Source organism: Hibiscus syriacus, unplaced genomic scaffold (assembly GCF_006381635.1).
Source record: "Hibiscus syriacus cultivar Baekdansim isolate YM2019G1 unplaced genomic scaffold, ASM638163v2 tig00116962_pilon, whole genome shotgun sequence".
In the NCBI taxonomy this organism is placed as follows: Eukaryota; Viridiplantae; Streptophyta; class Magnoliopsida; order Malvales; family Malvaceae; genus Hibiscus; species Hibiscus syriacus.
Genome location: NW_024063488.1, coordinates 4,980,693 through 4,999,521, shown reverse-complemented (window position 1 = coordinate 4,999,521; position 18,829 = coordinate 4,980,693). Strand labels below are relative to the sequence as shown.

Below are 18,829 nucleotides of genomic sequence, written 5' to 3'. Positions count from 1 at the left end.
GCATATGTAGGCATTTGTTCCATAGCCTCTAGAAAAGGAACATTGATTTGAAGTTGACTCAGAATGTCAACAAATTTTCTGAATTGAATATCCTCGTTATGCTTTTTCAGTCTTTGCGGAAAAGGAGGTGGGGGTCTGGCTTCCTGTACTGACGGGGTGGGAACAGAATTTGTCTTGGCATTTTTGTTTGCTCCCTCATTCACTTTACTTTATAAACTCTCATCTTTATCATCTTCCTCTGGTGCTTCTTCTAGCACTTCTTGATCAGCTTGTACAGTCTCAGGGGGTGAATTATCCTTCGATCTTCCCCCAAACTTGTCTTCGACATTAATTCGTTTACCACTTCGTAGAGTTAGCACACTACAATGCTATTTTCCATGAGGTTTTGTGACTTCAGTGTCACTCGGCAAATGTCCTGATTATCGTTCTTGTAATGTCGTGGTAATTTGACCAACCTGATTCTCCAATGTCCTCAGCGACGAACTGTGGCTCTAAAACAGAGCCCCTTGGTTTTTTATGGAGGTTAAATGGTCTTGCAGCATTGTCTTTGTTGTTGCTATGAACTCTTGCATTGTGGCCTCCAAAGAACTGGTGTTAGATGAAGATGGCTCTCCCTTGTTGGAATTATGCCATGGCATAGTCGATTGAAATCCCTGGGAGTCATTGAAATTCTACTGTCGAGCTGGTTGATGAGCATTGTTGGTTCCTTGGTTTCCCCACAAAAAAATTGGATGTTGACGCCATCTAGGATTATATGTGTTAGAATAGGGGTTGTTGTTACCTCGATTGAAGTTGCCTACATAATTACTGGATTCTTGATTGGTCGGGCAGTCACTCTCATTGTGATTGTCGTGGCATAATAAACATGTTGAATGGGTTGCCTTTACTTTTCTCACCTCGCTTGGTCTTTGCAAATTCTTCAGCATATTAGTGATAACAGCAAGTTGGGCGGACACCGAATCCTTAGTGTCTAGCTCGAAAGCTCCATGTGATTTTCGCCCAACTCCAAGCCTTGTGGATGAAAACTGATAATCATTGGTGGCAATCCTATCCAGAATGTCAAATGCCTCTGCTGGTGATTTGTCAAGTAAGGTCCCATTTGTCGAGGCATCTAGCATCATCCTCATGGGTGCATTAACTCCATTGTAGAACATCACCACTTGCGTCCAATCTTCAAAACCATGATTTGAACATTTACGAAGCAATGCTTTGTATCGATCCCAACACTTATACATTGATTCGTCATCAGCTTGACGAAAAGAAGCTATGTCGTTCCTCAGTTGGGTGTTCATGTTCGGAGGATTATACCGCAGTAATTTTTTTTTTGCACAAAACATTCCACGACTCCATTGAACCCGCTGGAATGGCACTCAACCAAGCCCTTTCTCGGTCACGCAAAGAATAAGGAAATATCTTTAGTTTCAAAACATCTTCGTGCACTCCTTGTTGGCGAAAGGAATCGCACACCTCCAAGAAGTTACGAATGTGTTGTCTGGCATCTTCATTTGGCATGCCCCCAAATTGCCCTATGAAGTTCAGTATATTAAACATGAAAGGTTTGAGCTCGAAGTGGGCTGCCTGAATTTCTGGTGCCATAATTCCAGGATTTAAGTCATCTAAGATCGGGTTTAAGTAATCACGAATGGAACGAGGTCGGGCTACATTCTCAGCATTTAGATTTGCCTCGGCATTCTGATCATCCTCATGACCAATGCCTTGATTTCCGATTTGATACATATTTGCACGTTGAGCACGTATTCTTTGCCTAAAAAGCCTCTCGATCTCAGGTTCAACTGGTTCTAATGGCTCGTCCGAATGTATTCTGGTCATACACAGTGAAAAACCTGAAAAAGATAAGGAAAATAAAAATTAAAACTATCTAAAAAAATAAACAAGTAAAATAATAATGCTATGACAAAACAGATTAACTTCCAGTTGCCAATCCAAAAACTTGTCTGCTGTTTGTGAGTACTATAAATGGTGCGGATATGTGTGCAAGTATACACAATTGAACAAGTTATAGAGTGATGAGTGAGTATCGTTCTCCACAGGGATTGGGGGAAATCAAATAAGTATGTCACGGCACTTTACTCTGTCACCTAAGTAAATTTAGAGATGGTGTATATACAAATGGTAATGTTATGGCAAAATGAATGGATGGTATGGAAATAGAACGATGATAATGTGGTAGCAAATGGATATGTTGTGGCAAAAGGAATTGTGTGTACTGCAATCAAATAAAAATGTAAAGACAAAATAAACTGTAAATACTGGATTTGATTATAAGGACTTTAGACTTCCTCACACGACAAGCTACTATGAGAATGAATGATAGGAGTTACCTAGGAAAATCTAAGTCCACTTCTCAGAATGGTTTTACTTCTATGCTTTATCTGTTCGACAGAGTTTACTAAGGGTGCCCTATGATATCTCTAGTCAAGGGACTCGACAGATTGAAGATGTCTTGGCAAAATCGATTGGCGTTAGCTACTGCAGGGATCCTATTGGTCTAGATAACAAGATATGTCTTGGCAATACCTTTTTGCGGCAGCATTAACATCTAACCTATCGCTCATGCACAACTCCTTTTAGTCGAATGAAATCCTAGCCTTAACTCTAAGGTGGATTAGGCCTAGTTACTATATAGAACCCCTTGCTTATGTGGTTCCTCCCTAGTTTCTCTAGAATACTAAGTATATGCTACTTAGGCATTCTTTCTAACACTAAGTAATCACCTAAGGAATGGTTACTCTCATAGCTCCTATAACCTTAAGGCATTAAAATTCATAAGCAAAACAGATTATAACATAGAAAAACAATCATTCATTAAAGCAAAAGTTAAATATCCAAAATAAACTCCCACCAAATAGGATTAGTTCATAGTGGGGTTCGAAATAAGCAAGCATAAATCAAGTTAATCTGTTCCTTACAACCCAAATAATAAATAACGAAAGCAAAGAGCAAAGAACAAAGAAAAGGAAAAAAAGCCTTCGACGTGCACTGCCGGAGCTTACCTCGGCCACCACGAACAGTCCCAGCGATCTAGCTCCTCTCGGACGCCTAGTTCGCCACTCCCTATAGCCAGTCAACGGAAGAATGCCACGGCAAAAACGATTGACGGAAAAAGAGAGAACTTTTTCTCCGAATTTTTAGGCTCTTGGTGGCTGTCTAAAAATCTCCAAGTCTCCTAAAAAAGTCATGCTTCATCTTCTATTTATAGGGGAGAATGAACCTAGGGTTTTGTGTTAAAAATACACTAGCACCCTAAAGTTCATTCCTTTTATGTGAGAGTCGGTGCAAAGATGGTAACTGACCCCTCTATTATGGTTGATTGCATAAAGCACTTTTTATGCCATGACAGCTGGCTCTTACTAAAAATATTTTCTTTGACTTTTTCTGCCCAGAAATGTCGTCCGAATTGTCGATACAATCACATTTTGCTCAGTAGTCTCATCATGTCATGGCAATTCCCTTTTTCTTGTCATTGCTCCCAAATCCTGCACATCATCAAACAAAACACCTTCCCCATAAAGCAGCACTGATTACAAAATAAAAATGTCACGGCAAACAGAATTTCACCGCATGCAACTATATGCTCCTAAATGTATCTATATGATCCTATATTAGCTCTAAGACAGTCAAAAACTTAAGTGAAAAGATCTCAAATATAACTTTTTTTACGGAGTTATCATTACTTGAAATTTTGAAGTTTTAATATTTATATTTTTTATTATAAATGGAGGGAATTGACAACATAACAATGGTTTTGTATTTAAGAAGGGCAGTTTTGGTAATCGATGAAAAGGGCATCTTTGAATGGTCATTCTCTTCCATTAAGAATTCATGTGGGGGAATCAATGGGGTCCTCCCTGCCACTGCACTTCGATTCTCAACCAAAAACATACATCAACCATTCAACAGTTAACTACAAACAAATGTACACTGTGCCAACAACTATTATAATATCCATTTCCATGGGGTTAGCTAACACTACCATTCTTAAAATACAAACCTAAAACCTGTAAATGCCTTCTTTTTCAGGAATGAATACAGCTTGAGGTCCGGTTTAAGTTTAGGAACAACAAAATATAAAATATATTAGCTATAAGTTCACTTTCCTTCTTTCAAAACTTGATAACCACTTTTGCTAGCACCATAGCTACAAGAATGTGATGAACATAATAGTTTCAGCTTAACGGCTAATTGCAATGAAAATCTAAAAAACAAAAATTAACCATTAGAGGCACTTTGACAAAATTGAAGTATCATATTAAGAAAAAGCTATAATTTAGAGAGAATTTGTCATTAAACCTGTGTATAAATATGTGTATCCTGGCTCTCTTCCCTTCCCTTTCTCTTTCAATCTGAATCCTCAGTGGAAAATAAAGGAAGAAAGGCCAACTTTTGCAACGGGGCCACCGCCTTCTCAAGAGCATACAAGACTAGCTCCAATAATGGTGTCCAGAATGGCATTTCTGTAACTTTCACCAAACCTGACATCCCCTCAGGGTTCACAGATACATTGACGGGTCGCCCTTTGACCACCCACCACTGAAATAATGGTCACTGCACAGTTGCTGCAAACATATTTTTCTCTCACATTTTCCACATCATAAATGATAAAAGATGAGCTGGCAGCTCCCATACTCCCCACCATAAGCATGTGTGAGCTGTTCTTTTCTTCACAATCTGTCATGAGATACTTTATGGAAATCTCCATTTGCATTTTTTTTTTCAAAGGTAAATAAATGTTGCAGCTTGTATGACAGCCTAGATGTCAAGCACTTATGGAATACCTTTATTCATAATACCAAGTTCAATGGATTAATGAAGGATTTACTGGATAGCTTCCACTTTTGGTAGTATTACAAGTTACAACAAACCCTAATTTGTATTTATACATAAAATATGAGAGTTCAAACACTTGAAATGAAAGAAACAGTTAATTAGAATGAGTGCAACATAAAATATAGGTCAACAAGTGGGGGAATTAACAATTGATATAAACAACTGTCAGTTTAATGTGATTAATGGGCAGTTTTTTTCTTTTTCTAATCAACAATGAATATGACCTCACTTGGGAGCTGACTGATTATCCTGGGAAGCTAAAGCAAGGATGGAATTAGCAAGCTTGTTAATGGCATCGACCAGGCCATCAAGGCCTCTTTTGTTGATCTCAGTCTTGGATTCCTCCATCTTTAGTCTTCTCTCGTGCAAATTAAGGAGATCTCTATGTCTTCTCTCCTCTCTCTCCTCACTGGCTCGGATGGCTTCTGCTATAATGGAAGCACTTTTAGTGATTGCAGTGGCGACGTCATTTGTCTTGTTTGCACTTGTTGTGCCCCCACTGGTGCCTTCACCATTACCTCCTCTCTTCCTTCTCTTTGCTGGGGTTTCTGAATACTCCCTTGTATCAGAATCTGAGCTATCACACATCTCCAAAACATAATATAGCCAATGAAATCAATCAATACTAACTGAAAATTCATGACACACGGAGAAACTATATATCAAATATTAGTGATGAAGTCTGCCAACTCCCACCCCTTCCAAGAACAATGAATCACTAAATTGGATGCTACTAAAATGCGCATTTAATCACAGCATCATCATAAACACCGGTCTCTAACATGGAATATCAAAACTTGCTAAGCAAATTCAAAGGCTCAGAGCAACTCTTCATGTAGGTGTAATGAGAGAGAGGAAAGAAGTACCTACTATGGGAAATGGCTGAGCACGTGAAAGGGGAGGTGGTTGTACTAATGACACAGGAGCAGCTGTAGGCGGTGCTGATAGACTTAATGGAATTGCAGTGGGAATGGGAGCTGAAATTTGATGTTGCAATAGAGGAGGCAATGAAGTTTGCACACTGGTAATACGTCTGTCCATAACATAAGGTATATTGAGAGTGGAACCTGAGCCGCCAGCAGCCACCACCCTTTGATCTCCTTTCTTCTCCACCACCTCCTCCAGACGCTCATATATCAGGCGAAACACATTGCTAGGCAAATTATTTCCTTTTCTTTCATTCTTCTCCATTTCCCAATAAGAAGTGCTTTCACTAGTGTTAGTCCCTTCTCCTCCTGTATCAGCTATTCTCCTTTGGTACTCTCTCACTTTCTTGTAGTCCCTCATGAGATTATCCCACTTGTCGTTGCACTGGTTTTGGCTCCTCAAACACCCTTTTCTCCAACAATACTCTTCCACCCATTTCCATCTCAGCTCTGTTGGTTTACTCCTTCCTTCACTTCTCTTCTTTCTTCTCTCATCATCCATCTTCTTTGCCTCAATCAATACCAATGTTTCATTAACAGTCCAGTTTCCTTTCCTGTATTCCCTCGTCACAACACTGTTACCACCTTGGTCAGCCATCACCAACTTCAAGCAACACCCCTAACTAAAACATAAGGGAGAAGAAAGAAACCGGAGCTTTATGTAATGCTCAAGAAAAGGGAGCAAGATGAACTCTTTTTAGAAGAGAAACTTGAAAAAGAACCGAACTTGGCCCATTGATCCAATACTAAGTTCTGAACAGTGAACACTCTATGTCTTCCTTTTGCTCTCCTTTTGGAAGCCTGACTTGATGTTGGGTAAAAAAAGTAGTCAAATAGCACAAAGATCGCAAATTGACTAATTGAGGCAAAGGTATATGTAAGCTCCAACCTAAAGCTAATCTCAAAACATATGCAAAAGGATACTAATAATTCATTGCTTTGGCTATTCTCAAATGCAAGACACCACCATAAGGTACAACGTAACTTCGGCCTTTATCATATTACTAAAGTAGTTTATTAGCGTATCATCAAATTCAAACCAAAATTTTTACAACAACAAATCGTTGACTAATGACAAAGTTAACAATCTGATGTCAACAAAGGCGTAAGGAACGAATAATCTTATGCATAAATAGGGTAGAGGCCATCCAAATCAAAGTTGTTGTGGGACTGCCTATAATATTAAATTTCGCGACAGTGATAGGAAATCTCAACACTCGCTTGAATATTTTTACTGCAGTTCAATTAATATAGAGCCATTTATTGCAAGTAAGGACTATATTATATATATTGGGGCGTGGCTTCATATGCTTCAATTCTTAATATTGCTTACTTTGTACACGCTACGCACACATACAAAAGAAAAGAGAGTTTTTCTTTCTTTCTTCCTTTGCAAATAATTTATAATTATAAAATGACATATAATAATGTGTAGAGATAAAATACATTAAAATATATGAGGAAGACCTTGAATTTTGGTCTTGCAATATGGGAACTGTAATATTAAATATGGGTCCAAACCTATGGACTAAAACACTTGTAAAAACAAGCAGCTGTTGTGGATTATTATATGAACTGAATTTAGAACCCAATGGTTCACGAAATTTATCCAAACTAAGAATTTGGGCTCAAATGGTTATCAATGCCTATCCACGTAACTCAATCAAGAAACCAAAAAAAAAAAGAGAGAAAAAAAAACACATCCTCGTAGATCGTCATGGGATTCTATTTGGGAACCCAAAGTAGGAAGGCATTGTTGGATTAAACAGCATATAATAGGCCATTTTTCTGCCACTATCTTTGAGGGGTTTGCTTTGTGACAAGTATGATTTTTCTTGTTGGTCATGCCTATGTACCAACCAGGGCAAGGCATTAAAGGTTGAAGAGGGACCCTTTGGCTGTAGGCTTTTCATATAAAGGATCTTCTTCGAGATGCATTTTCTTCTTTATTCCAACAACCAAAAGGAAAGGATGGACTTTGATGGAAGTGTCCCTTTTGCACTTCCTAAGTACCCATAAAATTATTGTAAAAAATCTCATTTTTTGTAGGAAAAATATTGTCAAAAGAAAAGAAAATATACTTTGCTTCAACAAGTTTAAAACCATTATTTGGATGACACTGATTTGTGGATTGCACTTCAAATAGATATGATAATTTTGTAAAAATATTATATGTATCTATGAACTTATAAACAATAAAATATGAATTGAGTTTGAATCCAATTATTTAATATCTCATCTTATTAGGGCATCTCCAATGCATCTCCAAAGTAGAGAAAATATCTACTTTAGAGATGAATTTCAACTCCAGTCCATCTCTAGAGTAGAGTCTGGAATGTGGAGATGCTACAGTGATACTCTACATGTAGCGCAACTCTGTGGCCCATCTCTAGAGTAGAGTATGATTTTTTGTTTTTATTTATTTTATTTCATCTTGAGAGTAGAGATAGAGATGTTGTAGATTAGAGATGAGGGGTGGAGATGGTCTTAAATGAATTGATAATTAATATTATAAAAATTAATTTTAAGTCCACTAAATAGTATGTTAAGAACACATAGTCCTATTATAAAATAGACCCTTACTTCAGTTCTCTCCATGCTTTGCAAGCTTCAGTGAAAGAAAGCGGAAATAGAATATACATATAAACATCGTAGTCGTAGTTCAAAAGAGAGCGCTTAAGGACGGTCAACAACAATGATTAAAGATAGTGCCGATTTGTCAGCTACCAATCGTTCGAATGAAGTTATTCGGATTTTTATTTAAATATAAGTATAAATATTTATAATATTACGATGCTATTTGATTCCAATAAAAATTTTAAAATATACGAATTTTATTATATGACTCAATTGGATTACGGCTCTCCCTCTTTTAACCTTTCCTTTGCATTATGAATACCACTGAAAATTTGTACGTATATATTCACTGCATTGCACGTGTACGGGGCACCACACGAGTTCCAAATAGACAACAAAAAACCAAGACTGAATGATCATGTAAACATAAACGAACACACGCTTAGAGGATGACGGATATATATAGATAGTGATAATTCAAGAATGAGTTAGAAAAGTGGAGGTGCAAGGCATGCAAAGGAATCTTATCGTATAATAATTTTGCCTTAAAATTATAAACATGGTGTCGGGTAAAAACACTGAGAATGGAGGCTCCTTAATCACTTTTGATTAGCGTGGATAAATGGAAATTATAATAATATTGAAATATTTTTTGTACTAATTAAATTTATTATTTCATAATTTTTTTCCTTAAAATATATTTTTAAGTCCACTACTTTAGAACATCTCACGGAACTATAAAAGTCTGAAACTCAATAAGAATACGCAGGGGGGTAGGTGTTCCGTAATCATGCAAAAACCAAAAAGAATATATGCTTTCAAATCCTGAGTTTAATTTGATGTATGTTTTGAATACGAGGGAGTTCAATGAATGTCACGGATATAGATAGATTCTAACAGCAAAGATAGGGTGGTAATGAGAGCCGAGCGTTTAACCTAAAACGTCCATCTTCGGATTGGGAAAAACATTCTTTGGTATCGAATCACCTAATAAGAAAGCGTTTGGGATTGGATAGAGGCAAATTTAGAATCTAAAGTAAGCAAAATTTTGGGTGGCATCAAATCTCCTAATCTCATCTTATCATCGTGACTAAACCTAGCTGTTGCCTGTTGTTGTTAACCTTGGACTTTGTCGTTCTGGTGAGAGACCACCACCCTACCCTCCACTCCTTCACTAGTGTTTTGCTCATGACCTGTTGTTTTCCCACATTAATTGAGAGATTTGCATTTAAAAAGCATCCCCGTGTTACAGTGCAAGTTATTTGGGGGAACTAGAAAAGGTCTAAGTTGCACCACTCGTGTGGGGCCCACTTTGCGTTTGAATTTGTTGCCTTAAATTTTCTTCTTTTGTTTCTAGTACGTTTGAAATCCCCTTCCGTGCTCAACCTTTAATATAGTGGGCCCACTTTGCGTTTGAATTTGTTGCCTTAAATTTTCTTCTTTTGTTTCTAGTACGTTTGAAATCCCCTTCCGTGCTCAACCTTTAATATACGATTTTGGTAAATTGTTAACGGTTTTGTTAATTTTTTTAATAAAATCGGTAAAAGATTATTAAAAATATTATCATTTTTATTTAAAATATTAATATTTTTTAATATTTCTGATAAAGTATTTAATAATAATAAAATTGGTAAAAAAAATAATAAAACTGGTATCACTTTATCAAATATGTTAACAAAATCAGTAAAACGCCAATAATAACAAAATCGATAGAAATAATAATATTTTCGATAATTTTTATCAATTTTATTAAAAAATAATAACAAAACCGATAATACACCTCCTTAACCTTATTGAAACACTGTAGTACGTGAGACTTTCCAATTCCCTTTGCTTCCCTCCCTTTTCTTTTTCTTGACCAATTCCGAGGAATAATTGTTTGTTTGCTTTCCTTTCTTATTTGGATGGATTGACTCAAAGTTCATTTGCATGCCATTTTCAATGTTAGGAAATAAAAGTGTTTTTATTTTGTCTTTTGTATTATACCAAATATAATCTCTAATATTTATCAAAATGATTATTTTATCTTTAATTTTTTTGTTTAGCATTTTAATCCCCCAATATTTTATTTTAAGATAAAAAACTTTATTTATAAATAAAAATTATTAATTAACACACAAGTAATACTTTAAAAGCAAAAAAATTATTTAACTTAAAATAAAACGTCTAAATACTAAATTTCCTAATTAATCTTCCTCAACTGTCATTTGCGGCAGTGGAGTCATTGAGCACGTCATTATGAGTTATTCTTGTCACTGGACTCATTTGTCTTTTCCATCGATGTCTTTTCTTTTCTTTTTGGAATTTTCCCTTATAAATATAAACCACCTTTCTCTTTTTGCGGCACAAATGATATGAGCATGCCATGCATCCATGCCACTAAACATATCTTTAATTCATGTAGTTCTCTTCTGCGTGTACATGTATAAAAAAAATGCCTTTTTTATTATTTTTTTGCTATTCTTAAAAGATAAATACGAAGAAATATTTACTCTGACATTGAATTCTCCGCTGTCGGCACAGTACCGAATAGGGATGGACACGGGATGTGATAGTCCGGATTTTTTTTATCTTCATTTCCATATGAAAATATATTATTTATATTTAATTTTATCCTATTTTGATCATTGTTAATTTTTTCCTATTTTGAACTCGTTTTAATCTTAGAATAAAACTTTAAATTCTATCCGACCTAATTCGAATATATTAATATTTTAATATAGTTAAAATGATATGTTTTATAATAATTTATTATTTTTATAATTAAAAATATCTATTTTTAATATTATAAAATAAAAATCTCTAAAACCTTAAATATGTTATATATATATATAAGGATAACATAATAATTTGTATTGGGTCAGATTATATCGATATTTTTTTATCTTAAATTCGATTTATATTGGGTCACGATTTTAAAAAAAAAAACTACTCTTAAAATTAAGTTTAGATCAAGAATCGTTAAATTCAGAAATTTTGACCATCTCTGGTCTCAGTATCCTCCATTCCCTGTTTACAAGAAAGAAAACAGGGAGCGGTCAATAGATTCATGCCGAACGTTGATGAATGCAGCCCACACATATAAGCCTTTAAACCAGAAGATAGGATAGGATAATAATTGTTTAGAATTTGAGAGTAAAAATAAGCGTCATATGAAGATAGGATAGGATAAAAGTTATTTGTATGTTAATGTTTAAGGTGGTTCAATTTTTTAATTTACCTTTACTATATTAAGATAATACATTTTTATTATGCTAAATTTATAATATTTTATATTATTAAAATTATAAATTATTCTCACAATAAGTTATACTTTTTATACGAAAAAAAATACAAAACATCTTCATAATAACATAATTTTTCCAATAAAAAAACACAAAACGTCCCATATAAAAATCACTATGACACTACATCTCCATCAATTCTCTTTAGTCCTTTCCTACCATATATTCATAAGATATATTATTTGATCAGAGAGAGAGAGAGAGAGAGAGTTATTACATTAAATATATTTAAAAATCAATTAATTTTAACTGGATATTATCAACTAAAATCTAAATCAATCTCTAATAATAATATATTAATTTATATAGATAAAGCTCACATCATAAAACCTTAAAAAAAACAGAAAACATATGAGAAAAACACGTCATTCGTTTGATCTTATGAAAAAGAAATATGGGAAGATTAAATATAATAATATATACAACCTTTAGTTTATCTGAGTTGACTAAGCCGTCGATAAGTTCACACCTCGATCACACTATCACACGAAGGTAAAATAGAAAGGTGAGAAATAAGAAGTTGCTAAACATGCAATCGGATCCACAAATATGAAAATATATATATTTATATTGTTGGCGAAACCCTATTCTTTATAATGATTAATGTTGAAATTATTATTAATTAGCATGTTATTTTATGCTTCCAAGCATGCACATGCCTCATTTTCACACTACTTAACGCACATATTGCAATGAAATATCAGGCACCGCATCAACTTAGACCCACTCTAAGCAATTGGACCTGCATGTAAAAAAAATAAAGTACTTATATTTCATAATCCAAACAACTTATGTAATTATTTTTTTTATTTTATAATATAAACTTATATTTATGAATATCTATTGACATACTAATAATTTATAAATTTATATTACTTATAAATTTTAGTATAATAAGTAAATCAAACGTTGAAAGTTAAAAAAATTAAAATAATAAATTTTATTATAAAAACATTAAAAAAAACTATCTAAATTATTATATTTTTGGTAATAACTATATAAATTATTTGCCATCTATAAATAAAATTTTTATATATTTAATAATATTTAAACACATCTATTTATATTTTAAAAAAGAAATAATAATAATAATAATAATCGAGTTAAGGTTCATTATCTCGTGTGAGTATTATATGATCTTGCATATGCTTAATACATATATATGGATAGTTTATCATGTTCGCATTTTATTTTATTTTATCATGTTTCATTAAAGGGTAAATTACACCATTACTCCCTTGACTCTACTCTCTTCCCTATTTTACTCATTATATTTTTAATTTCGCTTAACCTCAACACTGTGAGTCCAAATCTAACCTCCATTTTGTTGGAACTAACTCCAAAATCCACGATTTTGAGATTGAAAGTGAGGAAGCCGAAACATTTTAATCAAGATTCACAGGGTTTGAGATATTTTCTGGTGAAATAACCACCATATTCAGACTCAGAGGGTCGAGACTAACCGACCCATGATATTTGGGATCGAACAACCACCATCAACGATGCTGGACGGTGGCAGGAATGAAAATGGCGTGGTGGCTGGCAACATTTCTTATGCCATGTCATAACACCGTTAAACAATTAACTAGAGAGTGAGCAAAATGATTAAATCTGTAAAGTTCAATAAGCGAATTAAAAAAATTAAAAATATAGTGAGAAAAATAAGAGAGAGATGTAATTAACCCTTCACGAAATAAAAAATGGGTTCCATCTTAAGTGTATCGTTTCCCATTTCCTTATTTAATACCACCCCCACTACTCTCCCCTGCAAAACACCACCTCTCCCTACTCTCTTTTCAGTTTTCACTCACAATCTGATCTCTTTAGTTATTCTCCATCTTCTTCTTATACTTCTACTTCTTCACTCATCCTTCTAATTGTATTATCATCTCCAAGGGAAAGCATACAAAAGTTAAAGTAGGGGTGAGCTCTTTTTTTCGTTTTGAAAGTGCAACTATTAAAATCTAGTGAGAGAGGGCAGTCCTTTATATTCCTAGGACATATATATATATACAGAGAGAGAGAGAGATGAAGGAGAGTGGGAGGAAGCAGGGAGTAGCATCACCATGCGCAGCATGCAAGCTTTTGAGGAGAAGGTGTGCCCAAGACTGTGTATTTGCTCCTTATTTTCCTGCAGGTGAGCCCCAGAAGTTCGCTAATGTGCACAGGGTGTTTGGTGCTAGCAATGTCAACAAGATGCTCCAGGTTCCAATACCCACCATTTATATATGATATTACCTTATTAAAATGCCTTCGGGAGCTCCTTCATGAATATTCCCACCCAAGTTTTAACTTGATGACAATAATTCTCGTTTAAACCATGGGAAATTAATGTTATTTCATAAAAAGGTTTTGATGCTTTCTTTTCGTCAGTTTAATTAGATGCTATGTTTTGTTTAAGATTAAACCTTACCAAGATTAATATAATAACAGTTCTTGTCCTTATATATGCAGTTTCCTTATCGTAACAACACAGTTCTTGTCCTTATATATGCAGTTTCCTTATCGTAACAACAAATTCCCTTATTTTCTTCTTCAAGTTCACACTGGATTTATGAGGTCCCAGCTAGAAACTCAAACTCCTCATACATTGAATGAAGAACATTTGAGAAACAAGTTTATTTATTAAAATATATATGAATAGTACTTTTTGTTTGCTTATCTTTTCTTCTTTCTGCTTAAATTTCTAAGTACTGTTCACAGATCACGTGAAGATGTTTTTCTAGGTGCTTTTCTCAGTGAAATTACATAAAATTGATTTTTTGACAATTCCTTTTTACGGCTTGAAAATAGGTATACGAGGCTATCCCTCCAAATAGCAAAGTTGTCTTTTCACGTAAGAGTTCCATTCAGATTAAAATAATAATTAATGAAGGCTTGAGCACCAAAATCAAACAATAGAATATATGAATTATTTTAACATTATTTACAAAATAAAATATATAAAGACGAGCTTACTTTAAACTTTAAAGTAACCTATTTTGGACTTTCGCCAAATTCACTCGCACATAGAAAATGATGCAATGGAAAGATGTTTAAATGATGTCACCATTAGCTCATATCACCCTGGGTTTCTTGCCCATGGGCCTGTACTTCGCTCCATACCTTGTTACGGATGATTATTGTTGTTTTCCCTCCCTCCCTATTTTGCCCTGCAAACTGACCGAATTAAGCTATCGAACTTGCAGGAACTACCGGTGCATCAACGGGGCGACGCGGTTAGTAGCATGGTGTATGAGGCCAACGCCAGAGTACGTGACCCGGTTTACGGGTGTGTCGGAGCCATATCAGTACTACAACAACAAATAGACACCCTTCAAACTCAATTGGCCCTAGCACAGGCAGAGGTGGTGCACCTCCAGGTGAGGCAGACCACATCGTTTCCACATCGTGGGTTCGGCACTGGAAGCCCAAGTAACAGCGGGTCACCCTCATCCAGGTTCATGGGTTCACAAGATAAGACCAGTTTTGACATAAATATGATAGTTGACCAGGGTAGCTTGGGAGAGTCAATGTGGTCATGCTAGCTTAATTATACCACATACATATATGCTACATTTTTGTCACCCTATGCTTAGTTTCCCTCTTATTATTATCCCTACATCATTTTATATACAGCAATGACAAAAAGAGAGGCGGTGGTGATAGTGGTGGCGCCGCGGTGACCACGGTGGTTGTTAGGGTATTTAGCTTTGGTTTGAAAAGGGTCTTTGTCATCAACTATATATAATGCACATGCATAATTTTAACTTTATATACGCGGATTTGGTATGAATATATTTTAAATAATGATATCAGTTGATGATTTCGATTAAATTTAAAATTCTAGTTCGATAAAGTTATTTATACAATATCTTATTTTATCTTTAAAATATAGTAATAACTTTATGGTGTTAGTTTACCTACCATATATAGCATGTCAACACCATTATATGAAAATCTTTTAATCTATTGATATTTGGGAAGGCTTTTCATTGGCTTAACTCATGATCTTACTTAAAAACACTCGACATTTTCAACTCAAAATGTAAAGTGGGAGCATCCCATTGGATCGGTTGATAGAAATTTCAATGCAAAACCAATGACTTAGGAAAGTATATGTATTTGCTGGTAATAGGAAAAGTCCAGCAATAATTGTCATTTATATATAATAAAATCCATTCTGGTGCTTGGATTCAGATCACATGTAAAATCTCTATTCTTATTTTCATATTACAGCCTCTTCTGTTAAAGAAAAAAAAACGTCATTTGTCAATTGTCAAGCATGTGATTTAACATAATTGAGTTGCTCGAAGACAATATAATTACATCAAGCAAGAATCCTTTTTTGACATTAATTCTTTTGGTTCCCCGACATTAACATTAATCAAACCCATAATCATGATCCATGGAAGCTGCTGCATCTACCAAAAGGACAGAAAGCTTGGAGTGGTTAACGAGTCTAACGCATATATGCACTCTCTTATGTAGACTTGTTACCAACCTGCTAATAATTAATTCCTTTCCCTTTCAATCAATTAACAACATATACCGGAAAGAAGAAAAAAAGAATAAAGTGTTAGATATGTGGTGCTGTCAAATAATGCAACTTGGGATTCCACAGAAAGTCAAACCCCTAAACCAGTCATTTACATATCCAGTAGTAATCTGTAGCAGTGCTGTTCATGTTTGTGTTTAAACTCAACATCTTTTTCATTATTCAACCAAGGCATCATTCATTTTTATTACAAAGTCTTAGGTATCACTGTTGTTTTCTTTGCATTACATTTTTAAAAAATCTTATGATGAGACTAAAATAGCCATGGTTATTTTCATGATTGATTAAATGGTCATAATTGTTAATGTTGAATTGCAAAAGCAAGAGAGGTGATTGGCCCTGGAACAATGGAATCAAAATTTTTTTGAAGGGGCTTGCCAAGAGTGAGGTAAATTTGTCAAATGTTTAAACGAATTAACTAACCTTAAGTCAAATTACTATGAGCTATTTTTTTTAACAAATGTTGACAAAATTTGCAAAAAATCAAACACACCATTACTGGTTTCCTTTTGCTCCCCTTAGGGTTACCAAGAGTGAAGTGGTTCCACCGGTTTTGAAATGGGAAAATAATGAAGGATTGGTCCATCCCCATTCTCTCAAAGAAAGAAAGTTTGGGGTTGGTGGGAGGCACTGACCATTGTGTTCTATAATTCAAATTACTCTCTCATCATGTCCCTTTTCTATGACTTAGACAGGCTAATTAACTTATATATGAACCCACATTATATTTGGACTATAAAGTTTAGATGATTATGAATTTAAAGAGAGATTCCATCTTTTGTCCTATGTCATCAAGTGAACTCTGGGGAAAAAAGAGGACATTTTTCATGCCTAAGGTGCAGTTTAGGTTTCATTTTAATAAAATATCACAATTTTATACATTATTAGTGTTATCTTTTTTGCTTGCTCTCGAGGACGTATAAGGGGTGGCCGAACCAAGATATGGGAAGCGAGAATGATGAAGGCCCAGTGGTTTTATGTAGTGATCCAAAATCAATGTGGATTATTCCGAGGTGAAAGGGAAAAATATTGTAAATTGTATGGTTACCACTTCAGGGCTAAAAGAGACGGGCAAGCATGGGCTAACAACGAGAAACCAAGTTTGGCAACGTGTTCGAATATCAACCAAAAGACAACTTATTTCCACATTAATTTCTTTACTAACATGAAGGAACAAACAATGCCTGAGCCTAGCCGAATACGCATCGCTGCATTTTGAACCCGAATACATCTGGAAGAAGAAAGTTTCTTTTTACTATTCAAAGGGTTTTGGTGATTAAACGTCTAAACTGTCAGTTAAACATTTCAGGGTATTCAAAGATTCCTGCTTGTAACATGAAATTTGGATAATAACGACTGAACTGGAAAGAAAAATCAGATCCACGTGTTTAACGCTAGCAAGCATTACATAAAATATTAAAGAAAACTTTACATAAAGTACAAGAAAAATTTGCAATACGCCTCTTTTCCATAAACAGTCGGGTCTATGTTTGTTTTCACTGTACAACCTTTTCAAATCTTTTATGTCGTCGCGCAGGTTATGCGTAGACATTAAGTTTCGTAGACTGTTTATTTTTTAGAAGATAAAAATTCTTCTAACGTCTGCGCGAGCTCTTCTTGATGCAAATATGATTTTATGTCTTCAAAGGTCTTTAAACATCTTCAAGAATAATTATAAAATATGGTTATTTATTAAAATAATTTTAAATAATTTAATAAGGTTATTTATTTTAAAATAAATTATTATAAAATAATTTATTTTAAAATAAATTATTATAAAATATAGATTGATTTATTTTAAAATAATTTATTTTAAATAATTTATTAGTATAGATTGATTTATTTTAAAATATCGATTGATTTATTTTAAATAATTTATTAGTATGAATTGATTTATTTTAAATAATTTATTACTATGGATTGATTTATTTTAAAATATGGATTGATTTATTTTAAATAATTTATTATTGTATTTGTATTAATTATTTAAATTTCAGTATTGTAAAACTAAAATTATTTAAATCTCAGTATTACTAAATTCTTTTAAGTTTAAAAAATCAGTTTATTTATATTTCAGTTTATTTTAGCAGTCTGCGGACGTTAAAAAATAAACAGTCTTCTTCTTGCAGATTGCAGACTTTTGGTCCACCTCTTCTGATGCATACAAATGTAGTCCGCAGACTGCAGACATATTACCTCTGTAAAATCAAACATCACCTCAATCTAAAGCGATCCCATCCTAGTCGTCGTCCATTCAATCACTGTGTAGCCAGAAGAAATCAGATGAAATCAAATCAAACAGTCATAATGTTAAATGCTTTGTTTATGCATTCAATCACAGTAAACATATACAATTTATGTTTATACAATACCCTTTCGTTTTATTTCATGATATTCACAGGACATTGAGGACAATAAGACAACCTTCATAGTTCAAGTTAAGATACAATATTTTGCCCAAATTATAATGATATTATTGTTATAAAACCATTAATAAAGAAATTGAAGATAGGAAAAGGAGAGATGCAGACCTGAGGAGATTAGACGTCCTACAATAAGACAACCTTCATAGTTCAAGTTAAGATACAATTTTTGCCCAAATTATAATGATATTATTGTTATAAAACCATTAATAAAGAAATTGAAGATAGGAAAAG

The 18,829-nt window shown here is 34.1% G+C and overlaps 2 protein-coding genes across 2 annotated transcripts; one reads left to right on the top strand and one right to left on the bottom strand.

Moving 5' to 3' along the window:
• Positions 1-5,023: 5,023 nt before the first annotated feature.
• Positions 5,024-6,391, bottom strand: LOC120190479 (trihelix transcription factor ASR3-like). Its single transcript, XM_039193552.1, has 2 exons — positions 5,719-6,391; positions 5,024-5,436 (listed from the first exon to the last, which is right to left on the bottom strand). Exons 1-2 carry the CDS (start codon positions 6,370-6,372, stop codon positions 5,074-5,076), a joined length of 1,017 nt encoding a protein of 338 aa, XP_039049483.1. The 5' UTR covers positions 6,373-6,391; the 3' UTR covers positions 5,024-5,073.
• A 7,005-nt stretch (positions 6,392-13,396) lies between these two features.
• LOC120190596 (LOB domain-containing protein 4-like) lies at positions 13,397-15,328 on the top strand. Its single transcript, XM_039193643.1, has 2 exons — positions 13,397-13,840; positions 14,824-15,328. Exons 1-2 carry the CDS (start codon positions 13,664-13,666, stop codon positions 15,160-15,162), a joined length of 516 nt encoding a protein of 171 aa, XP_039049574.1. The 5' UTR covers positions 13,397-13,663; the 3' UTR covers positions 15,163-15,328.
• The last annotated feature ends 3,501 nt before the right edge of the window (positions 15,329-18,829 follow it).

Bases quoted from the DNA above. Each gene is read 5' to 3' on its own strand.
- LOC120190479 (XM_039193552.1), bottom strand. From the start codon at position 6,372: ATGGCTGACCAAGGTGGTAACAGTGTTGTGACGAGGGAATACAGGAAA. The intron at 5,437-5,718 runs GTAGGTACTTCT...TATGTTTTGGAG, and splicing joins GTGCTCAGCCATTTCCCATA to ATGTGTGATAGCTCAGATTC.
- LOC120190596 (XM_039193643.1), top strand. From the start codon at position 13,664: ATGAAGGAGAGTGGGAGGAAGCAGGGAGTAGCATCACCATGCGCAGCA. The intron at 13,841-14,823 runs GTTCCAATACCC...TCGAACTTGCAG, and splicing joins ATGTCAACAAGATGCTCCAG to GAACTACCGGTGCATCAACG.